Source organism: Polypterus senegalus, chromosome 4, assembly GCF_016835505.1.
Source record: "Polypterus senegalus isolate Bchr_013 chromosome 4, ASM1683550v1, whole genome shotgun sequence".
Classification (NCBI taxonomy): Eukaryota; Metazoa; Chordata; class Cladistia; order Polypteriformes; family Polypteridae; genus Polypterus; species Polypterus senegalus.
In genome coordinates, this window is record NC_053157.1 from 10,584,874 (window position 1) to 10,601,879 (window position 17,006).

At 43.7% G+C, this 17,006-nt stretch overlaps 1 protein-coding gene across 5 annotated transcripts in view; it reads left to right on the forward strand.

The window, feature by feature from the left end:
• dclk2a (doublecortin-like kinase 2a) overlaps window positions 1–17,006 on the forward strand; it is a 179,412-nt gene that overhangs the window by 106,064 nt on the left and 56,342 nt on the right. For all 5 annotated transcript variants that reach the window (XM_039750235.1, XM_039750236.1, XM_039750232.1 and 2 more), the window contains exon 3: window positions 15,717–15,819. In XM_039750235.1, the coding sequence (XP_039606169.1) occupies window positions 15,717–15,819 (103 nt within the window). The remainder of the gene's footprint in view (window positions 1–15,716; window positions 15,820–17,006) is intronic.

Genomic DNA, 17,006 nt, shown 5'->3' on the forward strand with positions numbered 1-17,006 from the left:
CTTCTTGATTTGTGTGGATACAAGCAAGTCCAACAGCCTCATGCCGCATGCCCCTCATGTAGTAGCCACATTGATTTATCACATTACATTTTCCCGGTGGTCAAATTCTTAAATATTTAGGCTCGTAGCCAGTGGTGCGATGCATGATGACATACAGACCACCTGCCTCCCCAACCTCCCGAGCGTGAGCTTTATTACAGCCCAATGTAAGATAATGGAGGGAGACCTCATAGAGGCAGATGACACTCGGCAAAGTGGAAAGAAGAAACGCTGCAGGCCCCTTTGCTAGATAAGAGGGTTCAACCTCAGGTTAATTGTTCATTTATATTCATTCTGTTGCCTGGGGGTGCCAATACTGTTTATTTTTATTTATTTATTTGTTTATTGTGTATTGCAGAGAAATTGGTTTTGTAGTCATGGCACGATCTAGTAAAGAGTGGCTTTAATACACAATACATTAAGACTTAGCTATAGGTGCACAGGCATACTGGGAAATGAACAGTCAGACACATTGAAAGTGGGACAAGCCAGCTTACTGGTATTCAGCCACACAGTCTGTGCGACAGACCGATTGAAAACTGAGAAACCCGCTGATGTTCTGACATTTTCAGGGACCGTAAGGCACACGGAAACTCTAAACAACAGACGCATCATGGCCGATATGTACTCACAAAAATAGTGACCAACTAAGCATGGCTCGGCTGACCACAGACGCCATAAAGACGGACAGATAGACTGAGACAGAGGCAGAGGTTGGGTGCATGTGCTGATAGCGCATTGCTGCACCCACCACACGACACACCACCTGCATTGGGACCCGAGTGTAGCGGGTGACACCTCAGCACCACACTGGAACAGTCTGAAGTGTTTTAACCGTGGCTGGAGTGCCAGTCCTGCCACCAAACCACCAAGTTTTCCCTGTGCTTGCAGGGCTGGATGCAAGTTAACGTCATACCCAGGATGAAGAAATTGTAGGTTAGGAGTCTTGCTCAAGGGTGTCGAACTCAGCCACACCACCTCCCGGCATCTGTGAGCCAATTTAAATACAGGGTCCACACCCAAGGTTCTCTGATGGACTTTACCAGCTCGCACTGGTAGAAGTGGTCTTTATTTGTATAGAGAGAAGACCCGTGGTTGTGCTTGTGCTACTGGGTGGAAGGTACTTCTTGATATTAAAACCACCATCCACTATTAAACTGGGACACTCTGTGTGCTCATGTTGAATTTTGGGGCTCGCTGAGGGCCTGGTTCTTTCAAAGGGGTCATAGGCAAGTACAGAGTCCACACCTGAGGCTCTCTGGTGGACACACTGATTGAAGTGGTCTTTAAGTGTTGTGTCTGCGCGAGCCTGCCCGCCCAAAGTCGTTCACCAAGCTGTTTGTATATCGACTTCTCCAGGTAGTACTGTCCTCTCAATCAGGTCTGTTTCATCTGCTGACTGTACTCTTCTTATTACTGGACCAAAGGGGGCTCTACACTACACCCTCCTACAGAGCCCTCGCACTTCTGAGTAACACATATATCTGCTGGGACATTTGAGTGGTGCACGTGTTGATAGCGCAGTGCTTCACATACCACACGACACACACCACGTGGGTTGAGACTCAAGTGTAGCGGGTGACACCTCAGCACCACACTGGAACAGTCTGAAGTGTTTTAACGGTGGCTGGAGTGCCAGTCCTGCCACCAACCCACCAAGTTTTCCCTGTGCTTGCAAGGCAGGATGCAGGTTAACGTCGTACCCAGGATGAAGCAATTGCAGGTTAAGAGTCTTGCTCAAGGGTGTTGAACTCCGGTCCTAGAGGGCCGCAGCAGCTGCAGGTTTTCATTCTAACCATCTTCTTCATTAGTGACCAGTTTTTGCTGCTAATTAACTTCTTTTGCCTTAGTTTTAATTCACTTGACTCAGGCCCCTTAGTTTAGTCTCTTTTTCCTTAATTAGCAGCCAAACAATAATGACACACAAAACAAGTCGCCAGCTGTGCCCATCACACAATATCTGACAATAAAGTGAGGTGAAGGTCTTAGTAAGGCTGATCTCTCAGCTCACCAAAACATTTTTTTTTTGTTCTTTATTTCACCTTATACAATTTCTTGTATTAGGAATTTGTTATTTTTTCGCATGCCCCTTGGGGTCAGAGTGCAGGGTCAGCCATTGTACAGCAGCCCTGGAGCAATTGAAGGTTAAGGGCCTTGCTCAAGGGCCCAGCAGAGTAGGATCTCTTTTGGCAGTGACGGGGATTCGAACCGGCAACCTTCAGGAGCCTCAGAGCCACCACTTCTGACGATGTTGTTAGAAAAAAAAGAGAAAAATCAGTTTTGGAAATGTCTGCTGTGGCAGAATGAGAGCAGCAACAAGCCACGGAATTAAATAACGGGGTTAATTAACAGCAAGAATCAGCCTCTCATTAAGAAATTGGTTGGAGTTTGAAGCCCCGATTTAGCTGGTCGTCTGTCGGCTCGTTTCACATCTCATTTCTAATGACTCTCACTTAATGAAGAAACAAATCAATTCAGAGGACTAAATCCTTAAAAAACAGGGCAATTAAAATGAAGGTTAAAGGAGTTAAATAGCAGTGAAAACTGGTCACTGATTAGGAAAAGGGTTAGAATGAAAACCTGCTGCCACCGTAGCCCTCAACACCCCTGGTCTTGCTCAAGGGCCCAAACGGAGTAAAGTCACCTCATTCAAACTGGCAACCTTCTGATTGCCAATGTAGATCCCTAGCCTCAGAGCTACAACAACAGCAGTATATTTCTTGTATAGCCCAAAATCACACAAGGAATACCCCAGTGGGCTTTAACAGACCCTGTTTTTTGACAGCACCCCCGTCTTGACTCTCTAAGAAGACAAGAAAAAAATTTGTAGGAAAAAAAAATGGAAGAAATCTTGAAAAGGGAATTTCAGAGAGAGAGAGAGAGAGAGACCCCTTTCCAGGTAGGGTGGGCGTTCAATGGGTGTCAAAAATGGAGTGAATACAACACATGAAACTTCACAGAGCTGTCTGGCCAATCCATCATGGCTTCCTCAAAAATACCACACAGCAGTGGAAACGACTTCGCTCTCGCATGGCGCTCCTCATAACGTGCAGGCACAGAGCAAGCAACAACTTTCAAGGCAAAATGCAAGAATAGATAATACCACTCAGTAAATACAGAACCACCACGTATAAGGGTGGATGCAAATTTGTTTCAATACCTCAAGACAAAGCAGAAACTAATAATCATAAGTAGAAAACAGCAACATCTGTCCATCAGCTAATTGTAGAGCTACAGCCAGACTGTAGAAGTCAGAAAAGCCAGACACAGTCAGAGTCCTAGAGACATCGGCCAATGAACCGCCTCCCACATTGTCATTCTACAGTTAAGTCTGTGCTGACTGGCCAATCTAGCTGAGGATTCCAGTGCCCCTTTATCTGATATGACTATCCCATAGGCAGGCAAAGAACATGGCACTAGAGCAGTGGCATCGGGAATACTGAGAAGAGAAACAGAATAGAGGAGAGTAAGTAAAAGTTTATAAATTACTAATGACTAACAAACAGAAATGCAGTCTGCACAGCTAATCAGCAGCTCTAGTCAGGGTGTTCTGAACTGAAGTTGTGAGTCTTCAGCCTGGAAACTGAAGGGGTGCCTCTTATAGTAGCAGGCAGGCCATTCCACAGCTTCGGGCCCTGAAACTAAAAGCTCGACCTCCCACTGTTGTTTTATTAATCCTTGGTATCATGAGCAGAGATCTTAATGTGTGCTTTGGTTTGTGAATAATGATAAGTTCAGATAAGTAAGCAGGACCTGAGCTATTTAAGCCTTATGTAACACTATATATTATGTTTCACGCTGGAGGCACGTATAAAATAAATAAACTTTTATTTTTCTTCACCTGTGAGGCACGTCTTCCCCGTAATCCCCACAGGCACAACACTGGCCCAAGTGTAACACAAACACACCAAAACACCACACTCCTCCTGGGCAACCTTGTCCTCCTCCACCCGACTCTGGCCAATGAGTGGTGGTCGCTGGCTCCTTTTATTAGGCACCCGGAAGTGCTCCAGGTGCTTGATTGCAGACAACCGGCTGCACTTCCGGGTGTGGCGAAACTAGTGCCCAAAAGGGGCCAGCAGCTCCTGGCGTCGCCTGCGGAACCCAACAGGGCTGCACCAAACTCCAACCCCCATGAAGCCCTGCGGGAGTCCGAGGCATCGCTGCAACCCAGGGAGGCTGCCATCTAGCGTTCAGGGGGAGATATTGGGTTTCCCATCCTTGCTCCCCCGGAACATATGCTGCAGGGGTGTCCCGGCCGGACATGGGCCCCAGCCGCCTGCCACATTTAAAAGGAAGATTTTGAAATCTGCCCTAAACTTAATCTACTAGAAATTGAAAGGCTGATGTGACCTTGCATGTGTCACTACATCTTTAACTCTTTGAGGGCTGAATATTTTTCCAAAAAACTCAGTTTTCTGAAAAGCACACAAAGCAATGGATTTCACACATAAATGAACATAAAACGTCTGTTGCTATGTGCCGTGGCTGCTGTTGCCTTATGTTTGGCATCTCTGGTGGCAGTGGCTGTGTGGGGGCACCTCGATGGACAGCAGGAATGCACAGTGGGCCTGCGGCCTGCCTGTCTTCGTACAGCAGGTGGGTTGTGGTGGCCCTCCCAGGTGAATGCTGCTGTGGGTGCATCAGCTACATGAAAGTGTTCAGCCCCACAATCAGCTGGGGGCCAATCAGATGATGCTGGTACCTCACTTTCGTTTTCGATATCCTCCTCCAGATCACTTGCATCAAACTCGGAGTCTGACGAGTCAGAGTTCTATTCAACAAAATTGCGTAAAACGTCCATGGAGTATTTTGCTTTGCACATTCGCTTTGGTCTCTAGCCAGATGTCTGTGCCATTTTAGAGGTTGTTTGCTCTTCGCTACTCATGCACGCGTAGGGAATCGAGGTTCAATCAACAGAGCTTTGTAACTTTCCTTCTAGCAAAGAGAGTTGAACATAAAACGTAAGGGTGAGTTTTGTTGCAGTTTACCGATGATCCCCATCCTCTACCCCTGAATTTTGACAAAAGTTGACATCATCCCTAAAAGAGTTAATGATGCGGACATTATAAAAATTGAGACAACAGCAGGCCATTCAGGCCAACAAGCTTGTCCCTCCTATTCATTTTGATTGTCTAAAATAACATCAAGTCAAGATCTGACGGTCCCTCAAGTCCTACACTTCATCACACTTCTTGGTCACTCGTTCCATACATCTGTGCGTGCGTGAAGTAAAATTTCTGTGCAGGATTTTCCCTTAACAAGGTTCCATCCATGTCCTTGTGTTCTTGTTGATAAATTTACTTTAAAGTAAACAACTAGGATCTGCTGCACTAATTCCTTTTAGAATTTTAAACACTTCAATCATGTCGCCTCCTTCAGTCGCTCCGCACAGCTCAGACCTCTCAGCCCTGAATCAGCCTAGTTGCTCTCCTTCTGGACTGTCTCCAGTGCTGTTATGTCTTTTTTGTAATATGGAGATCAAAACTGAATGCAGTACTCCAGGTGAGGCCTCGCTAGTGTCTTATATAATTTAAGCATCACCTCCCTTGACTTTTTACTCCACATACCAGGCACCATATAACGTAACAGCCTTAATCGCTTCTGTCCACTGCCTTGATGTAGGTAAGAGTCCACTATGACCGCCAGGTCCTTCTCAAGTTTCAGACCTCCCGTTGTGTTTCCAAATCGAACATTTCTACTTCCTACGTGACATTCTTTACATTTACTGACATTAAATTACATCTACGTGTCTGTCCAAGACATTCTATAATAATTTAGCAGAATCTCCATTTTCCACCCTTCCATTCAGTTTGGTACCAACTGTACATTTAACCAAGTTATTGATTATATTCTTGTCAGATTGTCTATGTATATTAAAAAGAGCACCAGCCCCAGCATGACCCCTACAGGACACCACTGTTAATTCTGAAAATGTTCCCCTCACCATAACCCTTTGCCTCCTGTGTCTAAACCAATTTTGTACACACCTACATGTAACCGGTCTCCACCACACGCGCCGTACTGCTGCGTCCTGGCCTTTGGATTCGGTTAACCCTTGTGGTCCCCGGCCGGGTGAGGAGGGCTTGTGGCTCCTCCAGACCGCGAGGGGGCGTCCGTCCTGGTTCTGTTAGGAGCCACGGGTCGAGGGCATGGAAGCCCTACCCTGTAGGGGCCCGTGGTCACCACCAGGCGGCGCCCCGATGCCGGTTTATCCCGTGTGGTCTTCGGCCGGGGCTGGAGCCCGGCCGGGCGCCTTGAGGACCAGAGGAGGGCGTGTGCCTCCTCCAGACCGAGTGGGGGCGTCCGTCCTGGTTTTACAGGGGGCCTCGGGTAGGGGGCTTTGAAGCCCAGCTCTGTAGGGGCCCGTGGCCACCGCCAGGCGGCGCCCCAGTGCCTGTTTATCCCGGGAGCCCGGCACTTCCGCCACACCAGGAAGTGCGACCGGGGAGACACGGACGGCTTCCAGGTGCACAGCCGGCACTTCCGCCACACAGGGGTGTGGCCACCGTTAAGTGCTTCTGTGACCCGACATTTGCGTGATAGACACATGCGCGCCGACAAAACAGCGCCGATTAAAACGCGCCGACAAAATCGCAAAAGTTTCATTAAATAGGAATTACTAGTTTAAAGCATATATAATAATGTTTATTTTAGAAGTTAATATTATGAGACGCGGCATGCCATCAGCATGGCTCGCAGACATTATTTAAGATCACGCCCTGCATATGTAGGAAGAATTGCAGCAAGGGCGTCCCACTCTCTTGGCCTCTCTCGCGATTTTGACGAAAAGCAGTTAGTGGGTTTGTCGGCGCTCATTTGTCGGTCGCGGTTTTGTCGGGGCGCATATGTCGGTGAACCCAAAGCTTCTGCGTTGTGATTTATATGCAATGTGCCGTACAAACCGCCATGAAAGAATACTGCAAACACCCTTTAGTTCTTGATGTTTTCTCTTTTTTATTAATGGTCTGAAATATTAAACAGAGACCATAAAAAGTGACAATTCAAGCTCTGTGATTTCTCCTCCTCTCACAGTAACACAATGAATACAGGGATCAATCTAAATTGCAACGACATACATAACCATGCATAGCTCAATATACAAATAAAAAAAAATAACATCCCGTAAATATTAAACAGAGACCATAAAAAGTGACAATTCAAGCTCTGAGATTCCTCCTGTTAACAAAAGAAAACCACGTGGAAAGGCTGCTGAACGCTCACATTAACACACGACCGAAATTAATAGAAAGGCATTCAAAATATTTCAAAACAACGACTGTAGGCAACAAAGATCATATTACAATTACTGTCATATACAAAAAAAAAAAATTAACTCAAACAATTTAAAATAATTGAATTAATTTTACCATACAGAGAATAACAGTGTGCTTACCTCGTCTCACAGTAACCCAATGAATGCTGGGAGAGGCTCACACTGCTGACATCACATAACACAGCAAACAGAGTAGGGAAATATAACAGGAACACAACAGGTAAACACACAACACAAGCAATGTTATCGGGATTTGGTGAAGCTCCAAACAGCTAAACTTTTTATTTTATACACCTGTTACATACACGTCGTGATGTGTCCTTACCTGACCAGGAGGCCATCATAATGGATCGACAGCCTGGATGGATGGACATTCTAGCTGGAAGGATTGGTGTCCCCTTTCCTGGTTGGGAGGCCAGACTAATGGATGGACGGTGGGGGACTACCTCTCAGGGTGGCAGCATCCCTTTGGACACTCGCAGGGCTGCATGGGAGATGTAGTCTTGACAGGCAGCCCTGCTGAGGTCCTTCAGTGGCACCTGAGGAAGCTGTGGGGTGGTTCTGAGGCCTAGTCTGACCCGGAAGTGCTTCTGAGCTGCGGTGAACTGCTACACTGCTTCTGTTACTGTGTGTGTGTGTTTTTGTTTTTTTCCAAATCTCAGGTGTGTGATTAACTGTCGTGTGAATGTTGATTATATCACTTATAATTGTAGAGTCACCAAAACCGGAGTCATATTCCTTGTATGCGTGTATACTTGGCCAATAAAATCTGATTCTGATTAAATGGGTCACGGTAAGAATTCGAAAGAACAGAAGATGGAGCCTAAAGATCAGAGTTTAAAAGAGTAAAAAGTCAGAAACCAGAAAAATCAACTCACTAAGGGGATAAAGCCAAGAAGAATACGCAACTCAAAGTCGAAAGAACAAGTGTGAAAGAAATTTTAAAACTGTGAAAGATTAGCGTTTAGGAAAGTACCACACGTACTTAATAAGTTTGCTCTCAAAGTTGGACAACGCCGTCTTCTTGGCCTCTCAGTAAACAGGCGCTCGATAATGACATCATAATGAGCTGCAGGTAAGGATGTCACCGTTGTGCCGTGCTGTCACCAAAGTAGATAGATAGATAGTGTAAAAGATAGCCAGCCACAGACAGACACAACACCAGAATGTCCAAAAACACACACACACACTTTATTCACACTATTTACACAGTATTTACATGAGTGCTCAGCCCATGGTCCTTCGGCCACCTCCACTCCTCTCTCGCAAGCTCCGTCCTCTCCCACCCGACTCCGGCTTCCTGAATGGAGTGAGGTGGCCCCTTTTATCTTGTCCCAGATGTGCTCCAGGTGCACGATGATGAACTTCCAGCAGCACTCCCCAGTGTGGCTGAAGTGCCGCCCTTGCACCCGGAAGCACTCTGGGCGTACACCATCCCTGGTCTGGCAGCACTTCATGGTGTGGTGGAAGCGCTATCCTCCAGGGCTCTAGGACTGTTCGGGCACCCAGGGAAGAGAAGTGCCCCTCTCCCAGTCCATCCTTCCTCCAGCCATCCCAGCGGGGCAGGATCCCTGGTCGTCTGCCACAATAAGATAGTTAGTGTGGCATACGACCAGGGACCTTGCCCCACCGGGACACCTGGAGCAGGGAAGGACCGGGAGAGGGGCAGTATCTTCCCTAGGCACAAGAGGGCAGCTCCCCTGCATTCCATCAGGAGCCATGGATACAAAGCTGGGAAGCTCAACCCTGAGCACTTTATTCACACTATTTACACAGTATTTACATGCGTGCTCAGTCCATGGTCCTTCGGCCACCTCCACTCCTCTCTCGCAAGCTCCGTCCTCTCCCACCCGACTCCGGCTTCCTGAATGGAGTGAGGTGGCCCCTTTTATCTTGTCCCAGATGTGCTCCAGGTGCACGATGATGAACTTCCAGCAGCACTCCCCAGTGTGGCTGAAGTGCTGCCCTTGCACCTGGAAGCACTCTGGGCGTACACCATCCCTGGTCTGGCAGCACTTCATGGTGTGGTGGGCGCTATCCTCCAGGGCTCTAGGACTGTTCGGGCACCCAGGGAAGAGAAGTGCCCCTCTCCCAGTCCATCCTTCCTCCAGCCATCCCAGCGGGGCAGGATCCCTGGTCGTCTGCCACAATAAGATAGATAGTGTGGCATACGACCAGGGACCTTGCCCCACCGGGACACCTGGAGCAGAGAAGGACCGGGAGAGGGGCAGTATCTTCCCTGGGCACAAGAGGGCAGCTCCCCTGCATTCCATCAGGAGCCATGGATACGAAGCTGGGAAGCTCAACCCAGTGGGGGTCCGTGGCCACCACCAGGGGGCGCCTGGATGGTTCCTGAGCAAGGTTATTATAGTTAAGGAAAACTAAAATCAAAGCTGAAACTATTATTAAAAAAACATTTTCGTAAACTGAAATAAAATAATTAACAAAACTGAAATGAAAAACTAAAACTAAACGAAACTATTAAAGTAGCTGGAAAAACTAACTGAAATAAAATAATAATTTACTAAAATATTTGTAGTTTTCGTTTTTGAATGAATATTCCTGCTGTTAGTCTTTAACCCTTGTAAGTTTTAACTCTAAAACAGAAAGTCATCCACCACGAGCCGCCCGAATATATTCATCCAGTGAACGGCAGCTGGTGAAGGAGGGCGGCAGTTCACACAGCATTTGCGGTGACAGAGCAAGCTGAGTGCGGGTGCGTAAAGCATGAGAAACAGAAAGCGATTTGCGTGCCGCCTTTCTTTGTGCTTTTTGTACATCAAGATGTAATTCAAATGGCTGAAATCAGAATGTGCTGGTCAACAAAACGTTTACCACAGAAAAATCACGAGTGAGTAACGTGTCAGCTTATTTCTCAGGTGTCTGCTTTTTGTTGACAGCAATTCACCTGCCACTTCGCACATGAGAAACCATTTTTACTTTTTCATATATGAAGTATACAGAAAGTATAGTAATCGTGAAAAAATTCGACCTCGATATTTTGATGAATCTTGACATTATAGACTAACAATACTGCTTTTTGGAATTGCGTGTGTAAACACGATAACTCAAAAACTTAACCAGATAGATGGATGAAATTCGGCATGTGGTTGTTACACCACAATTGTAGATCTGTACTAACGTTCGGGCCAAATCCATCACCCAGAAGTGCTACTTTACCTGAACACAAACTCAATGTTTTTTTTTATTTATACAGCTGCAGAGTCCGATTTATTCAACTTTACTTTTTAAATAATTGTTCAATATATTATTAATTTGATTTGTTGTTGATGGTTCCTTAATGTACATAATATAAAAATATAATCATTGTCTTGCAGTTTACTCCTCAAATATCCATCCCCACATCTGAGTATACGAGGAAGTCGAGGGGAGAGCACTCCCGGTTCTTAAAAATAAAACGGCGCCGATCGAGAGACTGACAAGATCAGCATATTGTTACTGACCAATCACTTTGGCTTTCAAAACATCATTTAATAACGAAGCGATACAAACAAATGACAAATGATGGAAAACTACTAATGGGTTTTTGTATTTATTCCATATTTATTAATTTATCTTTTTTAGTTCATATCCACAACTCAAAATACCTGATATTATGAAAGTAATCCATTAGCAGAGTATTTTAAAATATTTGTCTCCCTTCTTTCAATGTTTTTCTCTCTCTCCCAAAATAGATAGTTGAAATGTCATATTCTTTTTGTTCTTAACATCAGCCTTATCATATATTTTGCATACCAGGGATTTTTCCTGCCTTGCATCCAAACCTGGCGCGGTAGGCTGTGGTTTTCTGAAATCCTACTCTGGATAAACAGGTTTACATAATGTATATGTTGTTCTTAATGTCAGACGCTGTCTCTGTTGTTTTCTGCCTGTCTGTACTCTTATTACCTGCTCTTGCCCTGCTCATTATGGGTTTACTGTTCTTATGGTGGGCTATTTAAGACTCACCACCCCTAACCTTGACACTACATGCTCGCTGTTCTTTGTTTCCCTCAATACAGCCAGGTGGGGTCTGCATACTGATTCAAGTCTAAGAGCTCTGTTCTTCCTAAGCCCTTGTGATTTTCATGAGAAAATATTTGAAAAATTATAAAATTGTGTAAAATTGTTCATATTCAGTGTCTAGTTTTGATTATGCTTGTTTTCATCAGACAAAAATAAAACCAGATAATAAACCAGGCAGCATAGTAAGCTTCCACTAACATTAAACTCATATCCAAATCTGTTAAGTGTACAGTTCTGTCTGATTGTGACCCAAAACTAACTCCGTAGGCACTCCATGCCATAATTACTAAAACTAAAACTGAAACTAATATACTGTATATAAAAATAAAGTAGAAATGTCTTTGTGAAATAAAAACTAAACTAAAACTAAAAATACATGATGAAGGAAAACTAAACCTAAACTGAATTTCCAAGTTAGGTCAGAAAAAATATAGAAATAAAAACTAATATAAAAAGGCAAAACTATAATAACCTTGTTCCTGAGTCCTGAAGGACAGCACTTCTGCCACACTAAGAAGTGCTGCCGGAAAACTATGTCAGAGCACCTGGAACACATCCGGGCTGGGATAAAAGGGGCCGCCTCACTCCATTCGGGGAGCCGGAGTCGGGAGGGAGAGGACGGAGCTTGCGAGGGAGGAGTGGAGGCGACTGAAAAGAAGTGCAAAGGACTGAGCTTTGTGGATTGTGCACGGTATTGTGTGTAGCTGAGAAATTGCAATTGAAGAGTGCGTGTTTTGGACATCATGAGCCTCAGTGTCTGTCTGTGTCCGGGCTATCTTTCACCATGGATAGATAGATAGATAGATAGATACAGTGGTGTGAAAAACTATTTGCCCCCTTCCTGATTTCTTATACTTTTGCATGTTTGTCACACAAAATGTTTCTGATCATCAAACCCATTTAACCATTAGTCAAATATAACACAAGTAAACACAAAATGCAGTTTTTAAATGATGGTTTTTATTATTTAGGGAGAAAAAAATTCCAAACCTACATGGCCCTGTGTGAAAAAGTAATTGCCCCCTTGTTAAAAAATCACCTACCTGTGGTGTATCACACCTGAGTTCAATTTCCGTAGCCACCCCCAGGCCTGATTACTGCCACACCTGTTTCAATCAAGAAATCACTTCAATAGGAGCTGCCTGACACAGAGAAGGAGACCAAAAGCACCTCAAAAGCTAGACATCATGCCAAGATCCAAAGAAATTCAGGAACAAATGAGAACAGAAGTAACTGAGATCTATCAGTCTGGTAAAGGTTATAAAGCCATTTCTAAAGCTTTGGGACTCCAGCTAACCACAGTGAGAGCCATTATCCACAAATGGCAAAAACATGGAGCAGTGGTGAACCTTCCCAGGAGTGGCCGGCCGACCAAAATTACCCCAAGAGCACAGAGACGACTCATCCGAGAGGTCACAAAAGACCCCAGGACAACGTCTAAAGAACTGCAGGCCTCACTTGCCTCAATTAAGGTCAGTGTTCACGACTCCACCATAAGTAAGAGACTGGGCAAAAACGGCCTGCATGGCAGATTTCCAAGACGCAAACCACTGTTAAGCAAAAAGAACATTAGGGCTCGTCTCAATTTTGCTAAGAAACATCTCAATGATTGCCAAGACATTTGGGAAAATACCTTGTGGACTGATGAGACAAAAGTTGAACTTTCTGGAAGGCAAATGTCCCGTTACATCTGGCGTAAAAGGAACACAGCATTTCAGAAAAAGAACATCATACCAACAGTAAAAATTGGTGGTGGTAGTGTGATGGTCTGGGGTTGTTTTGCTGCTTCAGGACCTGGAAGGCTTGCTGTGATAGATGGAACCATGAATTCTACTGTCTACCAAAAATCCTGAAGGAGAATGTCCGGCCATCTGTTCGTCAACTCAAGCTGAAGCGATCTTGGGTGCTGCAACAGGACAATGACCCAAAACACTCCAGCAAATCCACCTCTGAATGGCTGAAGAAAAACAAAATGAAGACTTTGGAGTGGCCTAGTCAAAGTCCTGACCTGAATCCATTTGAGATGCTATGGCATGACCTTAAAAAGGCGGTTCATGCTAGAAAACCCTCAAATAAAGCTGAATTACAACAATTCTGCAAAGATGAGTGGGCCAAAATTCCTCCAGAGCGCCGTAAAAGACTCATTGCAAGTTATCACAAACGCTTGATTGCAGTTATTGCTGCTAAGGGTGGCCTAACCAGTTATTAGGTTCAGGGGGCAATCGGGCCATGTAGGTTTGGATTTTTTATTCTCCCTAAATAATAAAAACCATCATTTAAAAACTGCATTTTGTGTTTACTTGTGTTATATTTGACTAATGGTTAAATGTGTTTGATGATCAGAAACATTTTGTGTGACAAACATGCAAAAGAATAAGAAATCAGGAAGGGGGCAAATAGTTTTTCACACCACTGTAGATAGATAGATAGATAGATAGATAGATAGATAGATAGATAGATCGAACAACGAAATTGAAGGTGCTGTCGACTCAGTGTGAAACATAAGTCAATCAAAAACATCAATCAATCATTTAAAATCTTTATCGTCATTGTAGCAATGAGACATTGTACAACAAAATTAGGTGCAATTTTCCACTGCAGAAAAAAATAAAATAAAAATAAAAACAAAAACAAAACACCATTACTCAAGTTACAACTAAAATAAGGGAATAAAATAAGTATCCAAAATTGTCCATAACAGCAGAACAATGTTTTCCACTCATACATACATACATACATACATTATATTGTGCTTGTCCCTTATCTAATGTTAACTTAGAATTAGGTGCACTCGGTCAGATTGACCACTTAGCAGCGTTCAGCATGGTGATGGCTGAAGGATGGAAACTGTTTCTCAGTCTATTTGTCTTAGAGTTAAAAAATAAGAAAAGGAATAGTAATAAAAGTACATTACAAATATATAGAAATTGCACTGGCTGACTCAAGGTCTATATTACACATTTAGAGAATGATATGGAGCAGTTTTGTTTGAGTTCAGGGCCATGATTGCTTTTGGATCAAAACTGTTTTTAAGGCGGTCTGTCCTGGTTTTCATTGCTCTGTATCTGTTGCCCGATGGCAAAAGCTAGAAGAGGCTGGCATGTGATGAATCCTCTGAAATGTCTTATTGCTTTTTTACGGCATCGGGAAGTGTAGATTTGTTCCAGATTGGCGAGGGTACAGCCAATTGTCCTCTCCGCTGTCCTCACGACCCTGGTGGAGCGCTTTCCTTTCTGAGGAAGTGCAGCTGCCGTACCACACAACTGCGACCGATTGAACTTTCCACAAAGTACGAGCAAAATGCGGATGTAAATAAAGGTACGTGTCAGTAGCGCCAGCGTCTATTAAATTAAAATGTTGTATTGTAAATCTAAACAAAACGAGTACAAAATAAACTACAAAACATACTTATAAACCGTTATTAAATAATTCATTGGTGTAAATCTCGTAACACATGGCCCAGCCTTTCTGCAAGTATGCCCAGGTCTTATTTTTAAAAGGATTCTGGGTTCATTATTTACATTTATTTACATTATTCTCCATCTTTTCGCACAATTTAACACTCATATTTTAAGAGTGTTTTGGGGTTCTTGAGTCCTAAAAATCAGAATCTGTCGTTAAGTTTTTTGAAGGATTACTTTTGTTGTTTATTTTTACTGCTGTTTTTTTTTATTCACGACTGCCACCATTTGGACTTCCTCTCGAGTAGTTAGGGACGTGTCCTCAGAGCTTGTACTACGGGTTAAAAAGTCATATTTGGAAACATTTCATTATCCAAGGTTACGGATTCAAAACATCTTTTTTTGTTTCTTTAAATCCTATTGTGTTTGCTTGTCTGATTTTTTACTTTGTTATTGTCTCACAATTTCGTCTGGGTAACACTGTGGTTGACTTCTCGACTTTCAACTGAGATGTTTGTTTTTTATTCCACCCTTTTCTCCCAGGTAATAGTCAGATATTCTTGCTAGTTTGCATAACATAATGGAGTCTTCTTACCTAAGCCAGATGAGTCAGAGTCGGGAGCTGAATAGGGGAACACTTACCTGGTGTGGAGGAAGAGAGAAGTCTATTATTTCTGACATTTATTGTGGTAGAAGCCTGGGGAAATTAATTTTGTTACATTAAACTCATTCATTTAAACCGAGGACTTGCATCTGTATAGTTCTGGTCTGGAGCTGGGGTCTGTGACTCAACCTAGGGTCAAAAATATCTACATTTCTTAACTCTTAGATGGGTTTATGTGAAGTATTTTGGGACTGAAACAGCACTTCTTGCAATGTAATTCTAAAAAAAGTCTGGCAGCCATTGCAATGAAGCCAGAACAGCAGTTACACAGCCATTTACTATCCCTATTTTTGTCTCCCTTCTGTTGCAGATTACCTGCCTGCAGGACTTTTTTGGAGATGATGATGTGTTCATCGCCTGTGGGCCAGAAAAGTATAGATATGCCCAGGATGATTTTCTATTGGATCACAGTGGTAAGGACTTTTTAAAGTCTAATGTTGCTGGGTTTCTAGTAGAGCAGTCAATGTATGGTCTGTAGTTTACTCCTACGTGTTTAATAAAGAACACAAAGGTGCTAATGAAAGCATTTGATAAGGTGCCACATGAGAGGTTGGGCATCAAACTAAAAGAAATGGCAGTTCAGGGTGTGGTGTGTAGGTGGGTGCAGAATTGGCTCAGACACAGGAAGGAAGCAGTGGGTGATGGTGTGAGGAACCTCATCAGACTTGGGTGACGTTAAGAGTGGTGACCAGCAGGGGTCAGTGCTGGGACCGCTGCTATTCTTAATATATAGAAATGATTTGGATAGGAATATACGGAACAAGCTGGTTAAACTGGCAGATGATACCAAGATAGGTGGATTGGCAGATAATTTGGAATCCATTATATCATCACAGAGGGACTTGGACAACAGACAGGCTTGGGCAGATTTGTGGACGATGAAATGTAATGTCAGTAAAAGTAAAGAATTACACATAGGAAGTAAAAATGTGAGGTTTGAATACACAAAGGGCGGTCAGAAAATCAAGAGTCCACCTTATGAGAAGGATTTAGGAGTCGTAGTGGACTCTAAGCTATCAACCTCCAGACAGTGTGCAGAAGCAAAAGAAGAAGGCAAACAGACTGTCAGGTTATATAGCGCCTTGATGTGTGGAGTACAAGTCACAGGAGGTTCTGCTCAGTCTTTGTAACACTCTGGTGAGGCCTCATGTGGAGTCCTGTGGGCATGTTTGGTCTACAAAAAGGACATAACAGCACTAGAGAAGGTCCAGAGAAGAGTGATTAGGCTGATCCCAGGGCTACAGGGGATGGGTTGTAGATTTCATTTTAAATGGATAAATTTGCCATTTTTGCCCATTAGTCTACACTCAACAACCTATAAGGACAAAGTGAGCATTTGTTTTCAGAAACATTTGCAAATTTATCAAAAACTGAAATGCGTTATATGATAGACAGATATAGGTGAAAGGCACTATATAACAGATAGATACTGATGTGAAAGGCACTATATAATAAATAGTGATAGATAGATATGAAAGGCACTACATAACAGATAGATAGACAGGTAAGAAAGGCACTATATAATAGATAGATATGAAATGAAAGGCACTATATGATAGATAGATAGATAGATAGATATGAAAGGCACTATATATTAGAT